This window comes from Triplophysa dalaica, chromosome 22 (genome assembly GCF_015846415.1).
Source record: "Triplophysa dalaica isolate WHDGS20190420 chromosome 22, ASM1584641v1, whole genome shotgun sequence".
In the NCBI taxonomy this organism is placed as follows: domain Eukaryota; kingdom Metazoa; phylum Chordata; class Actinopteri; order Cypriniformes; family Nemacheilidae; genus Triplophysa; species Triplophysa dalaica.
The window spans coordinates 12,477,623-12,489,979 of NC_079563.1; the positions used below are offsets into that span (position 1 = coordinate 12,477,623).

Sequence of the window (12,357 nt, forward strand, 5' to 3'; positions counted from 1 at the left end):
AACCATTATATTTTCAGGGGCAAGAAACACCTATTTGGATAATTTGCCTATATGTCTTTCTGGATGCTGTTCGGTTCTTTAAAAAATAACAGCTTATAAAAGGATCACAATATAAATCCATCAAGACTTAAAACATTCATCTGAGCACATAAATCTAACCCCTGTCAGATTAAACAATAATAAAAAATGTACTTAAAAGAACATCACTGAGCAGGGCAGAGTCCATTCTGAGTAGGCCTAGTTGGAAAGCATGCATGCACATGTCTGAAGCTGACAGACAGAAATACAGGCCTATGGTTAGTTTAAATGGGCTGGCCTTTGAATTGTTACTGTATATATGGCCTTCAGGGACAAGCTCCCTGTGGTTAAGTGATATATATTAAACCTGAAAAAAATCCATTGCCATGAGGTTACTATCAACAATCCAGAACATCTTCAGATGAGTCAATCTCTGCCCCTGAAGTCACAATAAATTGCATTATTTAATTATTGTGTATAGGTTGAGTTCTACACAATAAAAATATAGACTTAAAATAAAGGCTTTCTAAACAGGGCTTCGTGAAGGTTCGAATCCCATATGGAATCTTTTGGATCGATTCAGTGGAAGTCACGTGATTTTGAACAAACGAGGCTTCGTTACGTCATTACTGTTTCGAAACGTTTGGAAACTCAACATTTCGCCACTAGGGTTGTTGATCTGAAAGTAAACTCACAAACCAGTGTCTGTAACTGATTTAACTGTCAATCAAGAAATAAAAATAACCTGATCTATGGACAGTGATCATCTTGGGATAAGTTTCACTTAAAGTTGAAATATAGGCAAATTTTACCAAACAGAGCCATTTGTTGTGTCATTGAAATATGTTGAACAATTTGCCATTTGACATACATTATATATAAGGTGAGTGCGGTAAAGAGTCAAAGGTCAATTGTAGCCTATCGGACCATTTTGATAACAGCCTTGTGGGGTGTGTGATGGCAAATCATAACTAAGAACAACTTATCAATGTTGAAATACCTTCATTTATTGGATGGGCATAGGTGTAGCCAAAACATCTGTTGTTCCTAAGGTATGTATGTGTTTTACTTGAATAACCACTAAACATTTTGCGCATCTCATGCAATTTTTAAGCACTCAAACCTATAAAACATACTAAAAATATACACAGAATTTAATAATCATTTTTATTTTTTATAGAGAAAATTGAAGAGAGTAGAAATGGTCAAACATTAACATCCGTTGTCAGTGAAGAGCCTTAGGTTCACAAAACCAAAAATTCAAATAAAAAAATAAAGAAATACTACATTTTTAATGACGCTTCAACCAAGACTCGAATATCCGACGATAATACACCAGTCAAGAGCACTAATCAATCCCCCAGACATTTAAACAAGCACCTTCATGAACATTCAAATTATAATTCGTAAAGGATTGTCTAAAACTAAAGCGTTGTTACATTGGCGTTTTAGGGCAACACGCGCAAATGATCACTGGGTGTCGCCGTGGAGTCGTGTTGTTTCGAAGCCTCTACGTTAAAGGAAGACTTTTATTATGAAAATTAAAAGGACTTTAGTTTTTAAAGGCTTTTGTTTTTGTGCTTCTAGCCACAGGTTCCTTTAGTAGGTCAGATGGTCCCGGAACAATGTAAAGCCGAAGCTAAACTTCTTATTCTTGATCTTTTTTAATAATTATCGCTTTGAGTTACTTTTATGTTGATTGCTCAAACACACCGATATTTTGTAGTATGGAGGTCGGTGCTTTATCATGAAACTCCGCGCGCAGTATGACAGGTATTTATTTACGTGCAACGGAGCACAAAGACTGACTATTTACAGATTAATTTTACGTTTTTAAATCATAATGTACTAGCACAACGTGTAACAGGTAAAACCAGAGCGAAAATCTATTGTTTATTAGTTCCGAAAGTATTAATAACTTTCAATTGCTACATAACGTTAGTCATCGTGCTTATTTTCCAACATCGTCGTACTCTCGTGTAAACAGGCGTAACATTATACTGTAACACGTACTGTACGTTCGTTATGTAACTTATACTTTCCCCCCGACACAGAGCAGCATATAGCGAGTCAAGAAGAGAGCGTAAACCGAGGGATTCACTTGATCCGATGCAGCCTGAGCCTAGCCCACAGAACGGGACCGGGCTGTCATTAACCCTGCAGCCGGAGCTGCTCGCCCGTATGCCGGGTACAGCAATATCCGGAGGGCCGGAAACAGCCGAGGAAGTCCGAGTTCCAATCGCCAGCTCGACGAACGGACGAGGTGCGACCTCGCGGAGGCCGAGAGCGACCGATCACAGCCACTCTCATTCTCACGTGCACGCGCACGACTCCGACGGCGCGGAGTCGGACCTGGAATCTGGAGAATCCAGCAGCTCGTTATCAGATCTGCGTTACATTCTGAGATGGGTCAAGAAGAGTCTTCCCTTCTTAGTCATCCTGTGCTCAAAACTGATCATTCAGCACGCCCTGGGTGAGTGCAGGACAGCTATGTGTGAAAGCAGGTGTCTGATCTGAGTGTCAAGTTCATGACCCCTGTTGATGTTTTCTTCCTTTAGGTCTGGCTGTTGCTGTCGGCTTGTTTACCACTTTTATGTATGTCAACAAGAACATTCAAACGCAAGTGTTTCTCCATGTAAGTTGCCTATTCTCGCCTAGTCCGTAGCCAGCCTTGTGGAACATAGAGGACCATTTTTGTTGTTCCCCCAAACATTTATTATTTAATTATGAGGTTCAAATAGGCCTTCTTGTATGTTCTAACTCCACTGTTTATGTGAATGCCCCACTCTCCATACAAATGCCAAAATGTGTAATCCTAGGACCACTACGAATCCAGCTGCTCATTACAAATACAAGTTGCACTTTATTAAGGGTCCATTTCGTAAGTTTTACTTTCAGGTGTTAGCGTAATTTGTACATTAACTAACAAACATGTATTTAATCTGGGCAGTTTTAACACATCTTCATGACTAAGGTTAGCCCTTTCATGGCCGTAGCCAGGGTTTGAAAATTAGTGAGGTCTGTGTTGGGGTGTCAATAATTATATCTAATATTACCAATAAATGATATAAATCTTTAGTAAATATAATGAACAATAAAGTTAACAAAAATGATAAACTTATACCTATAAACAGGGCTTGATACTGTAGCTAGTGGTTTTCCTAAATGACTAACTGGTGTTTCTCTACCACCGAGTCTCAAACCAGTATGGGAGACGAGCGATCTAACAAGGAGGCTAAGCGTCTGTCGCCAGAGCAAGTCTTGAAGTCGAGGAGTCATGTTTCCTTGCACAGCTCTCTATAGCTAGTTTCTGTTACACTAGCTACTCAGCATTTTCAACAGTTTTGTTTTTGTGAAGTGATTTTATAAGACTACAGATGACAATACTCTGAGATCATGCGTCGAAAAACACCCCCAAAATAAAAACGAAAATGTTCCCATATGCAACTCCCCACTAAATTAACTTCTTAAAGTGTTTCATCATGGGAAAACGGTTATGATTAGTCCATTTCTTCACTCATCATTAGTCATATGGAAGTAAGTATTCTTTCAGATATTAGTACATGATTAGTCATGGACCCTTATTGTAAAGTGTTACTATATGTGACCATGGACAACAAAACCAGTCTTATGGGTAAATTTTTTCGAAATTAAGATTTTTAAGTAATATGAAAGCTGAATGAATAAGCTTTCTATTGATGCATGAGTTGTTAGAATATGACAATATTTGGCTGAAATACAACCGTTTAAAACTCAGGAATCTGAGAGTGCAAAAAAGAAAAATATTGAGAATATTGCCTTTTAGGAGGCACTGTGGCAGGCCATCCACTCACAAAAAATAAAGTTTTCATATATTTAAGGTAGTAAATATACAAAATATCTTTATGGAACATGATCCTTACTTCATATTCTACAGATTTTTAGCATAAAAGAAAATGGATAATTTTGACCCATACAATGTATTTTTGTCTTTTACTAAAAATGTTACCGTGCTACTTAAGAAGGTTTTGTGATCCAGGGTCACACATCATTAAATGGATGCCAACTAATTGGGACAAAAGACATCCCTACTACCCCTAATCTTACCATAGATTTATTATTAAACACCTGTTTAAACACCATTTTTCAAATTTTGTTGAAAAATAAATACATGTAAGATATAATAGGATCGCAAACCACAACTGGACCAATCAGCTCTGGGCAAAGTGACACATGTATATATATATGTATATATATATATATATATATATATATGATGCAGTGAAGCCAAGTTTAAAGTGATAAGATGTTAGAGGGAAAATCTTTTGCTGCTAATTGTTATATTTATTTTTTATTGATTATAATTATGTATAATTAAATAACATGAGTTTATAAATATTAACAAAGTTATCATAAATGAAGTATTTAAATTTAAATATAATATATATCTATATACTGTACCTATTAATACAAACTTCAGGATACAAAGCTTTTTAAAGTAATGAAGCATACGTGTTTTCATTTGATCTTTTTGTAAACCTATGAAATATTTTAATTCAGTTGAGATGCTTGCATTGATATAGTCAGTGGTTGTCTTCCCCAAACTTTCACTGCAGCAGTCTTTATTCCCGACTGGCAAATGTGTTTTAATTCATGAAAAAGTGACAGTGTTGCCAGATCTTCATAGAAAAAAACTGCAAAAAGGATAAGCCCAAAATAAGTGCCGCAAGTGACCATTTTTATAATCCAAGACCAAACAACAAACATAAAAGTGCTTAAAAATAAATGAAAATGGCAACACTACAAAAGAGCGATCTCCAACAAAACACAGCGCGTTTGTTAGAGGTACTTTAGTTTAATAGATGGACAAAGCGAATCTCTGAAAAATAACAGATACCAATCAGATTATATTCTTACAGCTGCCAGACGCCAGTACGTTGCCATGGTTACTAGTGTGTCAATCATCACAAATGTGGACACATGGAACTATCAGGGCATTGACTCCAGCATTTAAATGGGGTTGTCATTCCTGAAAGTTTGCAGTGTGTACGTGCTTTTTTATTCCGTTGTTTTTTCATAATTATTAAACAGGAAAGCTATGTTATAATCTAAGTTGTTCCTATGACTGCTTTCATTTATGAATATGTTGTTTGCAAGTTGTCCATTTATGGTTGCCTTTCATCTCTTAATTCATGAGGTAATATACACTAATCGTTAAAATTGTTAAATAAATAACTCTACATGATAAATAGAAGGCTGGGATCGGTAATCGGTGATCGTGTCGGCTGATACTCGTTCTAAAGATCGGGGATCGGCCCCCAAAATCCTGATCGGAGCATGCGTCAATACTGTACTGTATTGCTTTACTTCTCTATTGGAGTTGATAATTGTGTTTTTTTGTCTCTTTTGTGAAGGATCGAAGGATAAAGCTGCAGTGTGTCTGGCTCTTGTTGTTCCTCACATCCTCCAGTCTTCTCCTGTTCTTCACTTTTTACACTCAGTCACTTTACCGCTGGTTAGTATTTTACACTGCATATTGATTGAGACTGTAACATGTCACAGCACAGTCAGCTAGAGGCTATTTATGCCACAAGGAACACCATGTGATGAATGGTTTCGCTTAGTGTGTAAACATATTGATTCTTAGCTGAAAAGTTGCTAGTTCACAGATATCACAAAGGGTGATCTATGAACAAAAGGTGAGGAAGGCCTCATGTTACTAAACAGTCATTTGAAAACAGAACTGATCGAAACATGTACTGCCTGTAATAATCTATCTGCTGTATAATAAAATATCCTTCCTTCTTTCTTTAATCTTCCCTAAGCCTTGTCTTTGCCAACCCGATGATAGATTCCCAAAATTTCTGGGAGGTTTTATGGTGCATCGGTGTGACTAACTTCATTGTGAAGTTTGTCTTCATGGGGCTCAAGTGTCTTATTCTCCTTGTCCCTTCCCCCCTTATGGCGTATCGGCGAAGGGTAAGCAAGATGTTTTTTGGATCATTATGTGGTTTTTAATGATTTTATTAAAAGCTTAACTTTTCGTATTTATCATGCTGTCTACAGGGTCAGTGGTATATGCTTCTAGAAGAAGCGAGTCAGGTGTATCAGATGATTGCTCCTGTCCCGCTCTGGTTCCGCTATCTGGTCAGCTATGATGAAATAGAGTCTTCAGTAGGGTTGACTCTGGGAATCATACTGGCGCTGCTCTACCTCATAATGAAGGTAGGCAGCAGAAAACATTGTTACACAGGAAGGCTTGTTTGTGAGCTGAGATTTGACTTTAAACGGGTCCTCTGAATGGACTTAAAGGGATTGTTCAGCCCAAAATGAAAATTAGGTCGTCATTTACTTACCCTCTTGTCATTTCAAACCTGTATGACTTTCTTACGCAGAACACAAAAGAAGATATTTCGAAAAACATTGGTAAACAAACAACGTCAATGGGTACCTACGTTTTTTGATTACCAACATTTTTCTAAATATCTTTGTTTGTGTTCTGCGCTATAAATGATGACAACATTTAAAATTTTTAGGTAAACTGTTTCTATAAGATCTGCCAACACCAGGAATGCTAAGTTTAAGAAAGTACTAGAGTTCACTATACAAATATAATAATGATGAAATAGAGGAATGATATCATTGGGATCGATGAAATATTGACAGACAATCAAAAACCATGTGCAAACTTATAATAAACATATGTTATTGTTCATTGGTTTAGAAACTAATATCTATCCAGTAGTTGTTTTTTTTGGTGTGAACTGGCCCTTCATTAGTGTTTGGAAGCAAAGTTTGTTGAGAAGATTTCAGATGCTAAACTTTGTAAGAAAACTTTGTAGGAAATCAGATGACGAATCGAATCAAATATTTGCTCACCATTTTGTAAATGACCAATCAGAAAAAAGTATTTTTGAGAACTCTACTAATATAAAATGGTGTTTTAGTTTGCTCTAATTACTGTCATGTCTCCATATCTTCAGCTTCTAGGATTGTACGGACAGTGGGGGTCGTTGCAAAAAACGCTACGGGCTTTTCTCAGTTATGAGGTATGACCGGTTAACAGCTTTAGAAAAGTTTAAAGTAAACCTCACCTAGTGTCTGTGCTTGCTAAACACAACATTTTAATGTGATACGTTAAAAAAATTCACCATATAGAAATACATTTTTTAAAACACCATTTTCATCTTTTTAAAGGTGAACGGAACATCTGCAACTTCAGCTCAATGTGTAGAAGCAGGTGATATCTGCCCAATCTGTCAAGCAGACTTTAAGCAGCCTCGGGTTCTCTTGTGTCAGGTAAGCATGAGATCCGCCCTTAGCTGGACCTGTATGTCAACCTCATTAGCTTCCACATTCCAAGGCTAAACAATAAGTCTTAATATTCCTAGATGCAACATCAAATCTCAAAAAATTGGATTCATGTTTCCTTGTCGTACTGACCCTGGGAGGTACCTGTTGGAGGAATAAATCCGTTGCCAGTTTTGTTATTCGTTCACTCGGTTAATTTCTGAAATCTGAACCCACAAATTCATAAACCATGCTCACTCTTTCGACTCATTTTAAATGTATTAAAATATTTCAGGACGCGTTTGTTTTGGATGTTTATGTCAAAATGCAGCTTCCATTTACTGTACAGAAAGTTATGAAACATTTTTAAAGGGATGCTTCACCCAAAACTTTGTCATCACTCTGTCATCTGTCATCATTTACTCACCTTCGAGTTTTTCCAAATCTGTATTTTGTTCTGATGATCTCATAAAAAAGATATTTGGAAAATATAACCAGACAGATTTTGACTCCCATAGTAGGAAAAAATACAATAGTAGTCAAAAGTGCCCTAGAACTGTTTGCTGTCCGACATTCTTCAAAATGTCTTCATTTGTGTTCAACAGAATAAAAAATTATAAAGTTAATTGTCCTATTATGGTAGTGAATGGGGGGCAAGATCTGTTTGGTAATAAACATTCTTACAAATATCTTTCTCTGTGTTCATCAGAACAAATTAATGTATTCAGATTTGCTCAAAGGAGAGTTACAGAGTGACAGAATTTCATTTTTGGGTGTATCCCTGTAACACCCTTTAAAGTAAAATCTTAAATCAAGAAAAGTAATAAATAGGCTAATTGTGATTTTTGCCATAATCACGCAGGCCTTAAAGGCAATGAATGTGTATTTTGTGTATTTCTATTCTTATATTTAAAAATGGCAAGTCTTGAAATAATAGATTAGCCTTCAGGTTTCTTTTTCATACAGACGTGCTCAAATTTTGTTGGTACCCCTCCACATAAAACGAAGAATGCACAATTTTCTCTTAAATATCTTGAAACTGACAAAAGTAGTTGGCATCCACCAATGTAAATAATAAAACAAATAAAAATGTCATGAGCAAAAATGATGGGACCCCTAACCTACTATTTTGTTGCACAACCTTTAGAGACAATCACTGCAGGCAAACGTTTCCTGTAGCTCTCAATGAGACTTCTGCGCCTGTTAACAGGTAGTCTGGCCCACTCTTCCTGAGCAAACTGCTCCAGCTGTCTCAGGTTTGATGGGTGCCTTCTCAAGACTCCAAGTTTCAGCTCTATCCATAAATGTTCCATAGGATTCAGATCAGGACTCATAGAAGGCCACTTCAGAATAGTCCAATGTTTTGTTCTTATCCATTCTTGGCTGATTTTAGCTGTATGGATTATCCTGTTGGAGGACCCATGACCTGCGACTGAGACATAGCTTTCTGACACTGGGCAGTACGTTTCGCTCCAGAATGCCTTTATAGTCTTGAGATTTCTTTGTGCCATGCACAGATTCAAGGCACCCTGTGCCAGATTCAGCAAAGCAGCCCCAAAACAAAACCGAGCCTCCTCCATGTCTCACTCTAGGTATGCTGTTCACTTCTTTGAAAGTTTTATTGTTTTCGTATGTGAACAAAGAGCTGGAGTGACTTGCCAAAAAAGCTTTCTGAGCTCCTCAGACAACTCTATCCTTTGCTTTCTCTGGTCCATGTTCAGTGTGGCGCACACAATGATACCAAACACCACAGTGACTACTTTTCTCAATTTAAATAGGGTGAATGAATGATTACAAGATTGGATACATGTGTGATACTAATAAATTAGAAATATCACACTATAATCCAGTTATATATTATCTTTTCTAAGGGGTATTCTATGACATACCAAAGGCATGCAAGTATACATGATACAATAGCTTTTAATGTAACACTCTTCAGGAGGAATGAAGTATTACTTCAATGAGGTGTAAGGGTACCAACAAATTTGAGCACGACTGTGTTTAATTTCACATGGACTTTTTCTGCGTGTAGAATATCATGATTTCAAATAAAACCTTATCAATGTCACAATAAATAGCAGAAAATCTAAACGCCAGTGGACAGGAAACAGTTATCATGCATCTGCTAAATGCGGGGTGGCGTTTCAATGTTTCACACACAATACCTTGTTTTTATTATTGATTGATTATGAAATTTCATGAATATAAGGTGGAATCCCCATACCATTAATAAATGGTTTAATTTATTAAACAGAGAATTAGTAGAAATAGAATTAATAAATATTTGTTTCTTTACTTAATTGAGATTATTAATTATAAAATGTTTTTTCGCATAATAAACATTTCTCTAATCTAGTTTCTATAATCAATTTCTATAATTGTAATATAGCGTACGAAATGTTTAATTTTCAAGGTAAAAAAATTGGTGTCGTTTTCAAAACTATGAGAGTGGAAAGCGTGAGCACAGTTTAAGTCTTTGTGGTAGGAATTAAAAAATGAATGGTACTATTTACAAAACTGAGGGCACAGATTGGAAACTCATGGGTGCGGTTTATTAATCTACTATGCCCAAGATTTGTTAAACGGAGTGAAAGAATTAGCCTCGGATCTGCATGTCCTCATATGCTCTGTAATACAGAGAGGCTGCGGAGGTCCTCACGATGGCCCCCACGCCAAAAAGGTCACATGTCTGAAACCCATGAATACACATACTAAAGCATTTAAGGCTACAGTAATAAGCATTAACACTTGAAGCCACTTCAGCTCAGAAACGCACAAGATGTTAACATAAAGTGTGTTTTTTTTGCCCTCCAGCACATCTTCTGCGAGGAGTGCATTTCGCATTGGTTTAACCAGGAGAAGACGTGCCCACTCTGCCGCATGGTTATCTCTGACAAGGTGCATAAGTGGAAAGACGGCGCGACATCGGCTTATTTACAGATTTACTGAACGCGCTGCTGACCGACTGGATGAAGACAAAGTATTTATAGTGAATCAACTCAAGTGTCTCCATCTTGTTAGATTGCTGGGTTGAGATTGCAGCACTTGGTAGAGGGCAGTAGCTATTGGGTTAGTGGTGGATATCTCAAACAGTCACTCTTTTTGAGTTTGTTTGTATGGATAAATCTTGTCAAAAAGACAAGCATATTCACCAGCTCTTAGTATTATTATAATTAATGATTATTATTATTGTTGCATGGAATCATTTAATTTTTAGACTATAATTTATATATTATGGTGTTCTTGCCATCTATGGTTTTACTAATATTTTGTCTTTTGGGGCATAAATGGAAAGATACAATCTTTTGACGAAGATGGGGACATAATGTGATATTGTATGTGTGAACGAAACACAAAGACAATTAATAGTTTTTGCTCCCTAGAAGTATTTTAATATATTTCTTTCATTTTCTCAGAGTCCATTCTCTTTTGTATGAAAGATACATTTTGTCAACGGTTGTTTATTTTGTAACAAAACATCTTTACATTTATGAATCTACATTCAAGGAGGCTGAATATGCAGGTGTTTACATTTGTAAACTATCGCATTTCAAATATTCCGGTTTGGTCATCGGATGTAAATGGGATGTTTACGTTTTCTGGGATATATTTACTTCTTTAATTTGTCAGAGAATGTAGCATTAGAATTTCCTGAAATACCGATTTCTCTGTGATTTATTCATTACTGCACTGTGATTTATTCATCGTTACTGCACTGAACAATTCAGGGCTACACAGTTTCGTGGTATTTTTCTAATCATGCTTGTAATAAACCAAAGGAATATTTTCTTACCATGATACAGTATGCAGTTACAAATATATTTTACAGCACGCAAGTGGGTTTCATAAAAAGAAAGAGAATTGACCAAATAAAGTCTTCAGTAAATGCAATATGAGAATTTTGTTTCAATTATTGACCTGTGTTCACCGGAGATTTGATTAAAAATAAATGACAGTAAAATTAAATAAACATCATTTATTTTTTAATTAAATGTCAAAATCAATTGCAGCAACTGAAGTAAATTTATGTAATAAATTCTGCATTTCAATTCTTAAATTTTTTGATCTCTTGTGACTTTTTTCCAAATCAAAATCTGAATCAACCATACATTTCTGAACCTCTTTTAGTTAAACTCTCTGAAGCACACAATAAATTTTGTATTTGTATACATTAACTTTAATTTCTTGTAAAATGATAAAAAAATGACACCATTTACACTTAGCACAAAGTTTTGAGCATGTCTTAATATTCTGTCAGTACATCAAGAATCCGTGGTAGATGGTTATTGATCAATAGTTTTTTTATGACCCAGGCTGTAAGAATTGTGATCATAGAGGATGAGGCCGGTCAATATTCAAATCATCAAGATGTCATACGTGACTCACAAAACCAATTTCATCGTATTGGTAAAGCCATTTGTGTCAAATTACACACAGATCAGCGAGTGTTGCACAGTTTACATAATCTGTCGATATTTATGTATGCAAAATGCAAAACTTCCGAGGTCTAAGTAGCAGTAAAAAGGCAGCTCAGAGGCATCGTAATTGAATCATGCTGCTGGTCTCACACAGATTTCAAAATCAAAACCTTTCAGATATAAAACCATTAGAGGCTTTAACCGCCACGGCACAGCAGGCTTTTGTTTATCTGTAGACACTGCCGTTGACAGTATTATGAGCAAAGAGCTTTAGAGATTCAAAGACAGGTCATAGTGAACACGACCAATTACGAGCTTGATGGAAACTGACTCAAAGTCCAGACAGTTCAATCAAAGCAACAGCCTCCTAATGTCCAACCACAATGAGACACAATGGAAATGAGGGGAAGTGAGGTTAATATCACGTTCAATCAAGCAATTACAGTGTCACAGCAAAACAAGCCTAGGCTGTTTAACATCCACATGGGAATAAACATGATTTGTCATTCAGAAATAGTTAAGATGTGGGTACAATGATACGATCTTTAGCATCAGACTGTTTATAATAATAAAGCATTGCGTGCACAGAGACACTCATGAACAAAATACTTCCACCCATGATGACTTCTTATCCTCTAAATTACGGTTG

General features: G+C 36.3%; 1 protein-coding gene across 1 annotated transcript; it reads left to right on the forward strand.

The window, feature by feature from the left end:
• The first annotated feature begins 1,597 nt into the window (after positions 1 to 1,597).
• On the forward strand, positions 1,598 to 11,181 carry rnft1 (ring finger protein, transmembrane 1). Its single transcript, XM_056737284.1, has 9 exons — positions 1,598 to 1,791; positions 2,073 to 2,491; positions 2,577 to 2,653; positions 5,412 to 5,512; positions 5,823 to 5,976; positions 6,064 to 6,222; positions 6,981 to 7,046; positions 7,195 to 7,296; positions 10,105 to 11,181. The coding sequence occupies exons 1-9, from the start codon at positions 1,766 to 1,768 to the stop codon at positions 10,237 to 10,239; spliced, it is 1,239 nt and encodes a 412-aa protein (XP_056593262.1). The 5' UTR covers positions 1,598 to 1,765; the 3' UTR covers positions 10,240 to 11,181.
• The last annotated feature ends 1,176 nt before the right edge of the window (positions 11,182 to 12,357 follow it).

Coding starts and splice junctions, on each gene's coding strand:
- rnft1 (XM_056737284.1), top strand. CDS start 1,766: ATGAAACTCCGCGCGCAGTATGACAG. Junction 5,977..6,063: donor TTATGGCGTATCGGCGAAGG/GTAAGCAAGATG, acceptor TGCTGTCTACAG/GGTCAGTGGTATATGCTTCT. Junction 7,297..10,104: donor CTCGGGTTCTCTTGTGTCAG/GTAAGCATGAGA, acceptor TTTGCCCTCCAG/CACATCTTCTGCGAGGAGTG.